At 39.8% G+C, this 16,548-nt stretch overlaps 1 protein-coding gene across 2 annotated transcripts in view; it reads left to right on the forward strand.

Annotated features, from left to right (window-relative positions):
• Window positions 1-16,548, forward strand: part of PAX3 (paired box 3) — a 90,607-nt gene that overhangs the window by 66,798 nt on the left and 7,261 nt on the right. For both annotated transcript variants that reach the window (XM_008145109.3, XM_008145111.3), the window contains exons 6-7: window positions 2,595-2,760; window positions 3,686-3,900. In XM_008145109.3, the coding sequence (XP_008143331.1) occupies window positions 2,595-2,760; window positions 3,686-3,900 (381 nt within the window). The remainder of the gene's footprint in view (window positions 1-2,594; window positions 2,761-3,685; window positions 3,901-16,548) is intronic.

Below are 16,548 nucleotides of genomic sequence, written 5' to 3' on the forward strand. Positions count from 1 at the left end.
TTTATTTAAATTTAGGTACATTTAAATTCTTCCCTTTAGGAAATTCTTGAACCTCCCGTTGAAGGTTCATTTTTCAGTAAAGATTTTCTTCCCAACGATTTCTCTTAATCTTTGATTGTACTGTAAATATAAGAATTTTAAAATCCAACTCCTGGTGGGTTTATTCAATGTCTTCAATATTTTTTTGTATCATTTTGAAAAAATGAAAACAAGACCCCAGAGACCTTAAATCCCTATTCTTTTGGATGTGATCATTTGAATGTATTTGTGGAAATTATGGTGTTTCTTCTAATTTATTATTTGAGGAAAGACATTTTTTATTAAAAATTGGGTTAAGGAGGAGTTAGAATAAGCATAAATTAAAAGTAGGGTAAATTGATGGAGTGATCAGGTATAACCATCCACTGCATAAATCACACTTGGTTTACTCATGTAAAGGTCACAGAAAGAAGTTGGCATAGAGAAATTGGCAACATTGCTCCAATAATGACGGAAGTGCAGGTTTCTGAGTTCTTTATAAAATATTTCATCAGCACAATGGAGACTAGTGTGTCTGAATGAATGAAGTCACATCAGAACTTTTGGAAATTCAACTCTCCTCCCAGCCTAGTACATAAGGCTGGAGATCCACCGTATGTAGGTTTGTCTAGATAGGTGTGTGTGTGTGTTGGTGGGGGGGGGGGGGTGGGGGTGGGGGGGCACCACATCACCTGAGTCAGGTGGACTTGTTAATCTCAAAGTTTTACATATAAAATAAAACCATGGTGCATGGTATAGTACAGTGCACTCAGGCATGAATATGCCACTCATTTCTTACCCTCAGCCTCCTCAGGCTAACACAGCTTGTCCCAAACACTTCTCTGAAAACAGTTTTTTTACCCCAATGCCTCTGGAGGTCACAGCAACAGATTTTCTGTGAGAAAACACAATTGACGCAGACCTCAAATTGAGTGCCATTCATGGTTCTATTATCCCAGGTCTAATTCAATTATGTATCAACATGGGAAAATATTGACTTACCTTCTTTTTTGGTTGGAAACTTAAGGAATATTAAATATTAGTGCTTTGAGGATGGTCACACAGTTCTCCCTGACAATATCTTGCAACATGCCCAGAGGAGACCAAACTCTTTTTTTCAGAGCTTGGGTGAGGAGCAAAAGTTTAAGCAGATGCCTTGGCAAAATAGTTGTCAAATTGGGCTTTCTTGCTCTAGAAAGGAGAAATTCCACCCGCCACTCTTTTTAAAAAGTTACAACTTAAAAAAATGACAAATAAGTTGTATAATTAACTTTGTTCTATAAGGAAATCAGGTCTTATTTTTTCTTAGACGTGCTGTCTCCTGTATTATCACCTCCATTTGGAGTCACCTCTTGTTGAAATCACACCCAAGCTTTAAACTGAATTGAAACTCTGTCTCCACTCTAATTTTCAAGATTCTCTGTATTTAGAGCTTCTAACTCTAGTGAGCAATTATTTTGGTTTCCTTGATGACTCCGGATTCCATAAGCACAACACTATAAGCTACTAGAGTGCAGGGATCCTACCTCTTCCTATCATCGCATTCACCCCTCTATCCGTCCGACCCCAGGCACATTGCTTTCTCCATATTAAGTTTTCAATGACTATTTAATATAGGAATTAGCAAATATTTGATTGCTAGAAATCTCTCATTTTGGGGGCAGCATCACATGTACACTTGGAAAGATTAAAGTTCTACATTTGAACTCTGCAGGTGTAAGAGTTGGGCAAGATCCGGGGGCCCATTAATAATTTCTCAATATTTTAGATGTTCAGTTACATTTCTTCCTCCTGTTATTGCCATTTCTCTCTAGTTGCTCATACAAAGTACTTGGCTGTTAAATTTCTCAAAGGCATTTTATTTTATTACATCAAGTTTTTCTGAATGTACCTGGTTAGCATAGTGCCTGGCATAGAGTATTATAGGTGCTTAAAGCTGTTGTTGAAAGAAATAATAAAGTAAGTATTTAATGGATCTCCTTAGATAACATGCTCTCATTTCTTGAAATACTTACCTCTTTGGCATTTATTTCCACTAAGATCAGGACAGTGTCTCACACGTTGAAAGGGATGGTAAGATGGCTCCATTTACTCCTTTGGTCAATTTATATGACTGTCCAGGAGCTATGCCCATAATGACCATAGAAATACAGAGACGGACTGATAAGAATATAAAATACAAGTGTTAGTGTAATAGGCAGGTCCAAATTAGGACATGTGTTGTGTGGGGGTCAGAGGCTCATGGATCCTCCCTAGAATCCATGAGGGTGGGAGGGTGTTGGGGGTGACAGTGGGGGGTTTCTGTTGTTCTGACTCCAGCTCAGCCATTTCTACCCAGGCTCATCACTGGATTTGGGGGGCTCTGCAAGACCACGGAATGCCCTCGAAGCCCCTCTGTGACCCCTGACATTTAACTCTCTGTTCTCCCCTGACATCACAACCCAGAGAGTGGAGAGCTCTTACTTCTTTTTGCCCTGTCAGTAAGGGGCCTTTAATCTGTTTTAGCATGAAAAATTCATTAAGAATGTAGTCTTATTTCATCAGCGAAGCCCTCAAATTTTAAATTAAATCCATAGGTCTGGTTTAGCAACCGCCGTGCAAGATGGAGGAAGCAAGCTGGGGCCAATCAACTGATGGCTTTCAACCATCTCATTCCGGGGGGATTCCCTCCCACCGCCATGCCCACCTTGCCAACATACCAGCTGTCGGAGACCTCGTACCAGCCCACTGCTATTCCACAAGGTATGGAGGAGTCAGGACGGTAGGATGTACCTCCCCATAGCTCTCCCTGCTGCTGATTCTGAGGAAGCCGTGGTGACACTGTTGCTGTTTGCATGTTAATGACATTACATCAGGTTGTCTTGAATGTCCCAGTCACATTTCAGAAACACAGTTTGTTTTGGGATCTATCTGAATCTCTCTAGATAAATTGTGTTGTAATATTATCCCATTTCAGTATTTGAAAACAAAACAAAACAATGAAACCAAACAACTTTTCTTTTTAAAGAAAAAGCGATTTGTTTTTCTTTTGTTAAAAATTTTGCCTCGACAATTGTACTCCAGTGTGAAATTCATTTCACAATGGGTACCAAGTACAGGGGTCATTGAGGGAAGGTAAGCTTTGATAAAGGCACTGTTTGTTGGCACCTAGAGGTGAAAGGGATAAATAAGAGGAAGTTATTTTGGATTATGAAAGATAGCATTCTAGGCGGTTGAAACTATACTATTGCACTAATACTGAGGTGCTTTGAAAGTATATTTGCTAAAGAAATTTGAGACTTGCAACTCTTACATCGGTTAATTCTTATGCTGATTAATAACATTCGCTACCCACATCGGTTTGCTAGCCTTGTTAATGTGGTTTCTGAATTCCTATTCTGGGTGAGTTTGCCATGAAAGTGCACAAATCAGTTATGTACTTGCACACATGTGCGGAGGTATTCCCATGTTAAGAAATGGGACGGGCGGGTGTGGGGTGGAGGGGGTCAATGGGAAAAAAAGGGGACATCTGTAAAACTTCCAACAACAAAGATACATTTAAAGAATAAAAAAAAAAATAGAAATGCAGTTGGAAGTGAACATGTGGCCTGATGGCGTGGTGCCTGTGAGCTTTGGCACTGCCCTTCCTCCGAGGGAACTTGGTGGCTGACCATCTTCTTCATTGCAGCCGTGTCAGACCCCAGCAGCACCGTGCACAGACCTCAGCCGCTCCCCCCGAGCACCGTACACCAAAGCACTCTCCCTTCGAACCCGGACAGCAGCTCTGCCTACTGTCTCCCCAGCACCAGGCATGGATTTTCCAGCTACACAGACAGCTTTGTGCCTCCGTCCGGACCCTCCAACCCCATGAACCCCGCCATTGGCAATGGCCTTTCACCTCAGGTCAGTCCCGTGTTTCCAGACAGATGATTTGCTGTATACCAGAACCAAACAGTCAATTCCCCGAGGCAGTGGTATAATGAATTGCCAAATTTAAACCATAATGTATTCCTTATACGAGCCACATGATTTCAGTTTCCTAGCTTCCTTTCTCTCCAGCCTTCCTATGGGCTGTATCAAAAGTTGTAGCTTAGACTTAAAATTCAAGTGATTCATAATGGAGTCAGGGAGATTTCCGTTTAGACGTGGTTGTCAAGGTGTATGTCGTTTCTACCCCTAGTTCTGGTCTTTGGGTAAGAAACACACACATTTAAAAACATGGTATTTGGCCAGCTGAGAGAGTTGTGAACAAAAGCAACTAAGAAAGCACCAGATTTTATAAAAACAATCAGGAGGAAGCAAACAAGTTGTGTGAGGAGAGACCGAGCTGATGACTACGGAACTCTTGGTATAAAGGAGTCATAAATGCATGAATTAGGAGAATTACTGCTCTTTGGGAATATAGAGATATTTGAATGGTGTAATTGTTTTTCTAATTTGCATTGGACTATGAGCTTTTCTTGAGAGATCATATTAATAAATTGCCTTGATAATTGCATGTCAGAGGGTTGGTTAAATTTCCTACATGTGGCATCTGTCTGGGGTTGACATTATTAGCAGTTGTTTAAATACAGATCGTTTGATTTTATTAGAGAGCTCTTGGCCCAGGTGGTGAGGAGAGCTGCCCACTAAACTTGGAGAAATGTCACAAAGGGGTGGCAATCTATAATTGCGATCGAGAATCTCTTCGGGGCTGAGAGTGAGAGTTTTAACAGCTTTATCTTTCCTTAACCGCCTTTTTCCTCTTGGTGGTTAGAAAAACAGAGAGAAGCTCAGAATGACACAAATGAAAAGTGAAAAGACAATTATAGTCAATTACACACTAATCAGTGACTATCACCGCTGCCTAAGCACCAAGAGGGCATTCTAATAGGCAGAAAATGAGATTTTAATGGCACAAAGGGTGGCCAAAATAACGACTCATATATCTTTGCCTTCTTCGTTCTCTTCAACTTGTGGTTTGCGTCTTGGGAGTGGAGTTCCTGGGCTCTGCACAACAGTGATAACTCTGAGCAGCTAAAAAGTTCAAAGCCGTTGGAGTTGAAAAGAATGAATAGTAAAGGCAATGAAATAAACATTTCTGCCTAAAGGCAAAAGTTCATAAATCCTTTTTTGTAACAGTAAATGTAATTAAGTTTCATAGATTCCTATAGCACATTCTGGGATAAAAAAAAAAAAAGAGGTGGATTTAAACCTCAGCTGAAAATAACAACATGAAAACAATGAATGTGCTTCCTACTGAACTTTAGTGCATTTAATTTCCAAGTGCTGGCATTTATAAATGTGATTCTGCATGAACATCGAGGACTGATAGATGCATCATTAAATGCCCAAATTTATAGCATGTAAGTGTCTTCCATAGTTTAGAAGTAACGTCAGAAAGAGTTATCTCTCCAGTTTTTAACATAAGTGGTTTTGGGCCATGGAAAAGCTTTTTATGAATGTGATTTGATTGAAAGTTTTAATAAAAATAAACTTTAAGCCTAACTACTTCCGGAAGGTGAGACCCAGGATTGCCTCAGTATTTTTTAGTTTCAACCATAGTAAATACAAGGACACAAATCTCTATTCTATCCGTGAAACTGCTAGCTTTTAATAAGTGTGTCACCTTGCATATTCTAATATGAGTATTTTATTGCATTATATAAGCATTACAAAAGTGGAATTATTAGCACTTGACCTTGAAACTGTTAATCCTTGATTTTCAAGAAGCCTGGCTATGATTCCTGACTTGGCAGCAGTGTGGGAATCGTTCCAATATCAAGCAGTGGAAAATTCCACAGGCAAATTTTCCTGTATTTCTTTACTATGCTCCTACATATTATGTTAATCCCTTCCTTAAAACATTGCAAATACTCAGGATATTTTGCATTTCTGCCATACACGTCTGTCTCAAACCACCAATACGAATGCATGTTGTCTTAGTTCTGATAGCAACCCCAAAGAATGAGGAAAGAAATATGAAGCTTCTTATTTCCTCACACAAGACTGAAAAATGAAAGACAGTGAGTGAATCAGCATCTCATCAAACATCTTCGCAAAAATGAGGGAATAGAAAACTTGGGCATTAGAACTCATATTTCTACAGCTTTTGGGATGCCTCTATTCAGGCAAGGGAGGGGGTATCCTTGTTTGTGGTTATCTGGCTTTATTAAAAATATTGTGAAGAAAATTTGAAGACAAAAGCCCACGTCAAACAGCCTGGTTTACCTGTAAACTAAAGTAGAGAAAGGGTGGTGACCCTTGAGTCTTATTGCTTATTTTATAGAAGAGCTTATTAATATATTAGACCATATACTATTAAAATAAAACTAATCTCATGATTAGCTTTCTTCTTTTCCTTTCACTCTTCCACTTCCTCCTCCTCTATCTGGACATATAAGATGCAGACATATCCACTGGAGGTTCAGACATATCCACGGAAGGCCACAGGGCTGATAGTGAGAGAACTGGGACTAGAACCTGGGATTCTTGGCTTCTGGTCTAGATCTTGTTCATTTTAGTTCATTCACGATTGAATGGAGAGGAAACAGGTTTAATGAAAAATAGAGGCAGGGGTCTTCAGTAATATTTGAAAATCATTTAGTAGAAACTAGTTTTCTAAACTTTTTGGGGTTCAGGTTAACTTACACTCTTTGTGCTAATATACCCCTTTTTTATTTTTGCTTTACACATTTTTTTTCTGTTAATCTTCGAACTTCCACTAATAATTCAGTATGCTTATTGTAGAAAATAGATTTTTTTTTTAAGTTTCTTTATAGTAGAAAAAATTTACCCTGGGCAACTACTGCTAATATTTTTGACGATTGTCTTCTAGCGCTTCCTTTTTGGTCTTATGCTGTTAAAAAAATATGCCTGAGATAGTGGTGTATATAACTTCGCATCTTGTCTTTTCTCTAGCTTTGCATTTCTTTATAGACCTTTCCCTACTTATGCATTTAAATGGAATCAGAGCTAAAGTTATTTGAGTCATTATGATCAATTCATTGTAGGATATTTGATCTGTTAAATTATATGTGCCTTTTATTTGACTTTTTTTTCCTAGTGTCATTGAAATTGATGGGTCATTTGCCATTCAAACTTGAAAATCATGAGTTAGAAGGTGTGAAACTTTTGTTTGATGGGCTTTTTTGTTTCCTGTCAAGGGATTAATAGATACCTTGTTTCTCTGTATGTGTTGACTGTAGTTGCTTTTTTTCGGGGGAGGGGCTGTTTCTAATCTATCTGCCCCCTCAAGCAAAGATTCTTCTAAAACTTGGAATCAAAATACATTATCCAAGTATTTGTTGGATGCCCTCAGTCCTTCACTCAGGGAAGGTCTCAGCTTCGAGAGGGGCAGGTTTGTGAAGCAGAGACTCAGAAGGTCACACCTGCCCGGATGCTGATGTTGGAGCAGCAATGGACGGACATGCACTTATGACATTATAAACCTCAGAATATTGACCAAAATTCTTAGAAACATTGTTCACATCTTTCCTCAAGTTCTGAAAGGGTCTGTGCATCACTGAATTGCTGGCAAGTTTATCTTGTTCTGAGGGAATCAGTAACTATATCTGGGAACAGTCCCACTTATCTTATGGAAAAACTGAGGCCAATGCACAAAATCACAGAAATGACAGGGGAGTTATCACCAGAGTTAAGAGCCAAACCCACCTCTCTTCCCGGTGTTACTCATTCTTATATAAACGGAAACTGCACACTTCACTTGCTGAGGAAGCACAACATCCCAGAAAGTTTTCCATGGGCTCTGGCACTGATGCTCACCCTGATTTTCCCGTAGGCCTGGCTGAAAGGCTATGAATGGGAGTGTTTGGTCTCCCATTCCCTCAAAGACTGGATCTGTCAGGGAACTTGAGGCAAGGTTCTCAGTGATGGGTGAGGGAGAGGATAGGCCAGTGGTCGGCAAACTCATTAGTCAACAGAGCCAAATATCAACAGTACAACGATTGAAATTTCTTTTTGAGAGCCAAATTTTTTAAACTTAAACTTCTTCTAACGCCACTTCTTCAAAATAGACTCACCCAGGCCGTGGTATTTTGTGGAAGAGCCACACTCAAGGGGCCAAAGAGCCGCATGTGGCTCGTGAGCCGCAGTTTGCCGACCACGGGGATAGGCTAATGACCTCAACACTTTCTGCTGTCTCTGAATTGTATTTTGTTTGAACTACATAACCCTTTTAGGAGATGGGAGCTTATATAATGAAGGACAAAATACCCTCTGAGAAGAAAACCATTCACCTCACTCTAGAGAGGTATTTCCCCACGGTACCTGCATTCTTTTGAAAGGTTGTGTTCTCTTGGTGCGAGACAATAGAGAAAGAACACACAGAAACAGAGACAAAGTATTTCCCCTCTACACCCACATGGAATGTTACCAGCACCTTCCTGCACGTGCAGGAGAGAAAAAGGAATGTTGACTTGGAATATGGAGGGCCAAGGAAATGCTACCACATGCTCAAGACACGAGACTAATTAACATGCTCTTCTAATTAACTTTCTTTGTGAGAAACACTACCCTCACCGCTCCCCCACCTCCAAAACACACACAGCCAAACCCAGGAAACAAAACCTATTACATTAACAACCTTTTATCGTTTCCCGCCCGACCCCCACCCCACTTCTACAAACTCCACAGTGTTTGGTGACAGCTTCTAATGATTTTTAAAAAATATATATATATTTTATTGATTTTTTTTACAGAGAGGAAGGGAGAGGGATAGAAAGCTAGAAACATCAATGAGAGAGAAACATCGACCAGCTGCCTCCTGCACACCCCCCACCGGGGATGTGCCCGCAACCAAGGTACATGCCCTTGACCGGAAATGAACCTGGGACTCCTCAGTCTGCAGTCCGACGCTCTATCCACTGAGCCAAACCGGTTTTGGCTTCTAATGATTCCTTGAGTGACATACAGTATCAGTGGGTTACAGGGAAGCTTTTTAAAAATTGTTTTGTAGCATACAAAAATGGGCCACTAGGCTGCACTTAGAGTTCACCAACCATTGCGAATGTTTTGGGTTTGGTAAAACCTAAAACACATTTTGCCAAGTACTTTTCCTCCTTAATTTTTCAAACTGCGTATTTTAGGGAAAATTTGACCCATATGGTTTTGATTCATTTACTCATATCATTGACTTTTTTTCCCCCCCTTATGGAGCCATTTGATATCCAAGAAGCTTTCTGAGCCGTTCTTATGTTCATTTTAAGCATTTCCCTTCTTAAAAAGAGGAAGTCCTCTTTGCAGCCTCAGAGGTCATAAATTCCGAGTACTCTCAATTCAGCAAAACTTAAGAATACATTTGGTATAAATCTGGATTATTATGAACACATTTTATGTTTAGAGCAGATGGGCAGATTTTTGTTTCTGGTTTATGAGTGAAACAAATGACAAAATAAGAAAATAGGCTTAAATTACACACAAAAAAAGGTTTTGTTTAGAGAATGTTTAACTGTTATTAATACATCCCCCTGGTAAGAGCTATACTCAGAAGCCTCATTTCAAAGTTAGTCCAGGTCTTGGGTAAGATGTAATTGAATAACCAGTACACCTGTCCTATTTCATGGATAATCTACTGAGGAAAGAGAAAACAATCTCATAAAGATTTGTGGACCAGGCTTGAAAATGCCCGAATGTTTGCTCACTACTCAGCAACTCAAGAACAAAGAGGAGGTCTGCAGATCTCATCAAGTTTACCGGCCATTCATCTGCTGAGTCTGGTTGAATCATCACAGCTTTGTGGGGATGAGACACGGTCTCAGAAATGAACTCAAGAAAGAGCGGAGAGATCTTTATATAACGAGATGGTGGTTAATGGTGGAAGACGCTAGGATCATCTTTTGTTCTTATTCACACAAGAAAACCTTTAACTCAGCCACCCCTCCAGTTGCTTTTAAAGAATAATATTAAAACAAGATTATTAGTGTGTAATGTATGTAAATTGCATATTTGGTGTCAGCTACGCTTATTAGGCGGTTTCTCCATTTCATGCATATATGTATTAGACTGTTGTGGTTCCATTTCAAATTAGATTTCAATTGCTCAGCACAGTTTCTTTGGACAAACATTTGTTCATCCTGAAACTTATTAGGGAGAAGCCTTTAAGTGTGAATATGTGTACACAAAACGCAAGACTCCTTTTTGATTGTGCTTGTCATCTATTGGACCACAGTGTTCACAAGGATCTCAGATTCCTTAGCTGCCAGGCAAGATGGTGGTTCTTTGTCCATGGAAGGGGTAAGGGCTTACTATGAATCAGCTTGCTGTGTGGATGGGGTATAGTCGTTAAGAATGGTTGCGATGAGTACTTTTCAGTTTCATATCAGGAGACAAACATTTTCACTGTGGCATAGTCATTCCTTGACCTTCTCTTGTGGGGCTGAAACATGTCAAAGCAGTAAGATTTTCCCTTGTGGCAGGGCCAGCTCCTGGGCATTTTTTGAGCATGCATCTAGACGCTACCTGATGCCAGGCCAGTTGTTTTGTCCACTTTACATACAGGTTGCAGGTCCTGTGCCTAGCCTACACTTATTTATTTATTTATTTATTTATTTATTTATTTATTTATATTGATTTCAGAGAGGCAGGGAGAGGGAGAAAGAGGTAGAAACTCAACGATGAGAGAGAATCATTGATCTGCTGCCTACTGCTGCCTACTGCGCAGAGAGAATCATTGATCTGCTGCCTACTGGGGATGAAGCCCACAACCTGGCCATGTGTCTTATCTAGGAATTGAACCATGACCTCTGGGTTCATAGGTTGATGCTCAACCACTGAGCCACCCTGGCTGGGCCCTCCGCCTACTTTTATCCTCATGCAGAAGCAGACAAGCAGGTGGCCTGCTACCAATCATTTCCCAACAGAGCCACTTCCTTCCCTTCACACTTTCCAGAAATTCATCTGTGGAAGGAAAAGGGTTTTGATGAAAGAGATGGGTGTGGTGTGCATCAAAGCTTGACCAGCGAGACATTTTCGTGCACAGTGGCAGCCTCTCCAAAGCTTGAGTCTCTTTCTGTTTCATTTCTAAAGCAGCTCATGAGCTCAAAGCCAGGGCCACAGGGGCCTGCCGTGTTTATGAAGGCTCAAGGATGTTTATGACCATAAATGAGCCCATTTCAGCTTTACCGGAATAACCGTGGGCCACTTGCGTGTTTCCATTCTGCCATATTAGGTTTCGAGAGGTTCGCTCTGTGGTGAAAACAGTGCTGCTAATCCACTTGTTGAATCGATGCAGACTGTAATTGACTTGGTGCCATTGGTTTTTCCCCGAAGGCAGTGGTTGCTCCCCTTAAAGAATATGAGGAGAGCCCTGGTTTATGTCAGCTCTAGCCACAGCCTCTTGAGTTAGTTACAGATTTGGAGAATTGTGAGCGAAACAACTACTTGGCTAAAATCTCCTTTTTAGAGAAAAGGAGGGAGCAGCAGCCAGTGATTGAATCTTACATCATGTCGCTGAAATGAGCCGCAAGAAAACCTTTCTTGCTGAATGAAAATTTCTTGGTGTCTGCTGAATTGATTTAAATAGAAATTCCATCAGCTACTTTCTCCTGTACACTGGACAAATCAAATGCAACAACCCCATCACTTTTAGGTCTATTTGAATTCCTTTAGCCACTGAGGAGAAAAAAAATTAAGTGTGATTGCTTGGTCTATAACTAAGCTCCTAGAATAAAAGTTTTTCTTTGTCCTCAGTAATACACAGTAAAGCTGTGCTGGATTCTAGTGTGAGGCCAGCGGCCTGAATCAATCCTTTATTACAGAGTTGGAATGCAATGTAAAGCTTTTTAATTTATTACTGCATTTGCAAATGGCAATATCTACAGAAATCTGAATACTTGCATATTTATTCAATTAGGGGATGAATGTGTGCTTTGTACTACAGACCCAGAAGACTGGATTCAGTCCTTACTTGTGTACTATTTTTTTGTTTGTTTTCTAAAGAATCTGTCTCTGCAGAACAGTCTGGGTTTCATCAGAGGTGTGTATTTTTCAGTGTACAGTATAATATTTAAAAATTACTCTTGACATTTCGATAGAGTTCAGAAAACTAGAATTTTGGAGATTAGTGATCCTATTGTCCTTACTGATCAATGCCAAAGATGGCAAATTGGGAGAACCTTGGTACACTTTGTAGAACCACAGAGTAGCCTTTCTACCTTCAGGGGATATTTCTTAGCTGCGAGATGACAGTGTAGCTAGTCCTAAACACTGCACTAATGAGGGAGGCAAACATTATTTAAATAAATCATTATCATTTTTTTTCTCAGTTTTGTGCAGCTTGCATTAGAAAATTGAATTAAACTATTGCATCTGTTCTGAGATTTAAAAGCCCTTCATAGAGCTTATCCTCCACTTATATGATTCCATGGGAAAATTTCTAGTTAAATAACTCGTCCAGGCAGAATTTCTTGTTTTAGCCTCTGTTGATGTCACATTACTGTGCTTATACCTTGTTAAAACACATTCCACACTTTATTATAAAGTATCCATTTCTCCTTTGACTCTGAGTTTAGAGGAATGGTACTAGGTCATAATCATCTTTGAACATCCAGAAACCAAACAGTGTCTCATAATAAAGTCTTGTTTCCCAAAGCGGGCTCCCTGGAATAGTAGTTTTGGGGAAAAAGGATTCTGAATCAACAATTTGGTAGATGTTACAAATTATATTCCTTTATCTTTCAGAGTCTCAGTATACATTAGCCTACTAAGGGCTCTGACAAGACTTGCAGTGTGGAAACATGTTAGTCTAACTTGGTGTTTTCTAATTTAACTATGGAGCCCATTTGTTGAGTATCAAGCTACCAAGTTTTGAGGAACATTTCCTAGGAAATGCTGAATGAAAGAAAATACAGGTAGAGACCCAACTCATGATTTGCCTATTTCTAAAAGTTTCCTTGATTTTTTTCACAAGTGAATGTTTCTTTCTATTAAACATCTGATGTCATTGTCCGCTTCAACATATTGTCATACCTCTGTATAAAAACTTGGCAGGAAAGAGTAATTTTAAAGCAGATGCTACAAACTGCTTAATAATGTTTATTTAGATAAGACAGATAAGGGAGTAAAGGAAAGAAAGAAAATTCCTGTTTAGTTAATTGATTGCCGTGTGAGTGTAACTCATCCATCCAAACAAGGAGCTCCAAGGTCAAAGGCACTAGATTGCAATACTTAGCAGCCCTTCACTAGCTGTGTGTCTTCAGACAACTTGCTTAAACTATCTCAGCTTCTGTTTCATCTTCTTGTGAAACTTGGAAGATATTAAAAAGAATTGTTCTATAGAGCTATGTTGAGAAACAGGAAGTTTAAATGCTGTTTGATCAAGTAATAATACTATTTATTTTTATTTCATGTGAACTGAACCTCAGACAAAAACATATACTTTTGTTTGTCCCTGATAAAGAGCAAATGTGGAAACTGAATAGTATCAAAGAAAGGCAGTTTCTTGGTGACTGAAATATTTTCAGGTACTATTCCACTTAGGCATTTAAAAGAACTACGGACTCAAATTGTATGCATTCAGAATGCAGTGATTATAATATGCCTGGGATATGATAGTCCCCAGAAATACAATGTACAAAAATTGTTTTTGTCTGAGTAATTTAGATCCCATTAACATGAGAATCCTCTGCAATGAAAATAAGAGCCAACAATCCTTTATCCCAGAGGTCTAAGTGTGGGGAGGAGAGAGGGTGATCATATTTATTGTTTCCTTTTCCTTTTCTTGTTTTGATTTATTGAAATACTAGAGGCCTGGTGCACGAATCCGTGCACTGGTGGGATCTGCCTGGGCCAGCAGCGGGGAGGGGCTCAGGAGGTTGGCAGGCCGGCTGCAGTGGGCATCATAGCGACCAGTCGTTCTGGCATTCTGGTCGCTGGCTTTTTATATATATAGAAGATAATACCACATGAGCATACTTAAAAAAAATACAGTCCAGGCCTGGCTGGTATGGCTCAGTGGTTGAGCATCAACATATGAACCAGCAGGTCAGGATTTGATTCCCAGTCATGGTACTTGCCTGGGTTGCAGGCTCGACCCCCCAGTGTGGGGTGTGCAGGAGGCAGCCAATCAATGATTTCTCTCATTACCTGATGTTTCTCTCTCCCTCTTCCTCTCCCTCCCTCTCTGAAATCAATAAAAATATATTAAAAAAAACACCACATACAGTCCAGCTTCTATGATACTAGATACAGGATACATTGGAAGCATGATACCTCAAAGGCAGAGGATTCTGATTTTCTAATCAGCAAAGGATAAAAGTAGCTAAAACAATAGATACAATAGAAAGGTTTTAGAAAGTAAAGGGCAATCTTAGTAATTTTGAGTTAATCGATTGGGAAATATCCTTTTTCTAAAGCTTATTTTTATTTATTTATTTATTATTTAAATTCTTTATTGTTTAAAGTATTACATATAGTATTACTTATGTCTCCTTTTTTCCCCATTGGCCACCCCCCAGCACATGCCCTCACCCCACTACTGTCTGTGTATATTGGTTATGCTTATATGCATGCATACAAGTCCTTTGGTTGATCTCTTACCGCCCACCCCCACCCTCCCCTGCCTTCCCTCTGAAGATTGACGGACTGTTTGATGCTTCTATGTCTCTGGAAACATCTTTTTAATCACTAAATCACAAAGACTCTATTTTGTCTGATCTGTAGGAGCAGACAATTTCTGTAGATCAGAGACCTATGTAAGTGGCTTCCCTGTCTGTTGACAGCCTACAGAGAGTTGCCTGGGCAATAGGAGGCATAGCCACCACCCAATTTATGATGAAGGACACATGTACATTTTATTTTTTAAAAGAAAGGCTGATGGAGAGGGAGAGGGAGAGGGAGAGAGAGAGGGAGAGAGAGAGAGAGAGAGAGAGAGAAGAGAGAGAAATATCAATCAGTTGCCTCCTGCATGCATCCGGGCTAGGGATTGAACCCGAAACCTGGATATGTGCCCTGACCGGGAATAGAACCGTGACTTTTCAGTGCTTGGAATGACACTCAACCAACTGAGCCACACCAGCCAGGGCAACACAAGTACATTTTCAAGTGGAAAAGCAACATAACATCTTTATTGGTCCAGTGGCCCTGGAATTGGGTAAGGGAGGGAATTAAAATAGATAGGATTTTAGATTAGTGGGTTGTAGCTTCTGGTTCTTGGAAGACTGTATGGTCAGATGTTGACCCAAATCTGTCAAGTTGCTGCACGTTTCCATGGATCTGAAATGAATACTTACTCTTCTTTACCACAAAGCCCGTGAAACCGACCAGAAAACATTCCCTAAAGGATATGTTCATTCTTGACATCTACTCATTAAATTAATATTACTTGGTCTGTTCAGTTGCTCATTTCTCTATCCTAAGGACATATCTTCCTTCACATGAAGAGAAGGAAAGGGATGCTTCTCTCTTATATTAGGAATTTAGTAGGTGGAATCATGACTTTGACTCTGGGAAGCCACAGACATATTTGCCTCCTTCCCACATGGTCTGGAAGAAAGAAAAAAATACCCTTGTTGAGTTGAGTAACTCTTTTCCTCCTTAGCAGGTTGGAATGTCTGCCCTTTATGTTGTTAGGGATTTGGGGTGGAAGGGAAATTTTAGTGGTAAGGGAATACAGTGGAGCCTAATATCCCTCTGGTTTGGAGGGGGCAGAGTTGAGTCCCTTCTTTCTGAAAGGCAATGTGGATTTCTAATTCATTATAAGGTGTTTTTTTTTTTGTTTGTTTGTTTGTTTGTTTGTGGTGAATCTCAGACAGCTGGGCAGTTAAAGTTCAGCAAGGTTTGTATTTATGAATGGTTATTAGTGGGAATAAGCCTTGTATTTTCTTGAATGCAGGTTTACTTTATGAGCAATTAGACATAAAGTTTTAAATACCATCTCATTGGAGCATTATGGGATGCCCAAACCCAGAGCTTTTCCCTTTCTGAATTTGTAATTTTAGGTCCCAAAGGATCAATTAATATTTAGCAAACGTGTCCTGAAGTCGTCATGAAATTAAACCAAGATATATGTTCAATTTTCCACAGTCATGTTTTCAGACAGGTTTTTGAAACGATGAAAGGTTTTAGTGCTTACCCTTTAAGGGCGCTACTGTGGTTGTGAGACATTTTCTGAGCGGAGAAGAGTTAACAGCAGGTAATGTCATTCCTCCCAGAAAGAGTTTGAGACTCTCGGTGCTAAGTGATGAATGAGGGTATCTGACCCACATCTGTTTTACATTAGAATGGAACATTGCCCTGACATAGTTAGGAGCATTTGTCAAGATTCCCTGGACAGAGCTTCTGTAAATTACATGCTGCAAATGTGTCAGGGTCAGATAAGAGGATATCATTAACTCCCTCAAGTTTACTCAGGGCTCTGTCAGTCCATTCCACTATGCTAACAGCCAACAATTTTCCTTGAGCCGTTTTGTTATATTTTTCACTCATAGAAGAAAAAAAAATACGTATGCTGTCCCCTCCCCCTAATATTGCACATGTTCTTTTCTCATAAATCATATTAATTGTAGACATGGTCACAAAGCATATTAAATGCAGGCATGCGTAAATGAATTAAAA

The sequence above is a fragment of the Eptesicus fuscus genome, chromosome 11, assembly GCF_027574615.1.
Source record: "Eptesicus fuscus isolate TK198812 chromosome 11, DD_ASM_mEF_20220401, whole genome shotgun sequence".
In the NCBI taxonomy this organism is placed as follows: domain Eukaryota; kingdom Metazoa; phylum Chordata; class Mammalia; order Chiroptera; family Vespertilionidae; genus Eptesicus; species Eptesicus fuscus.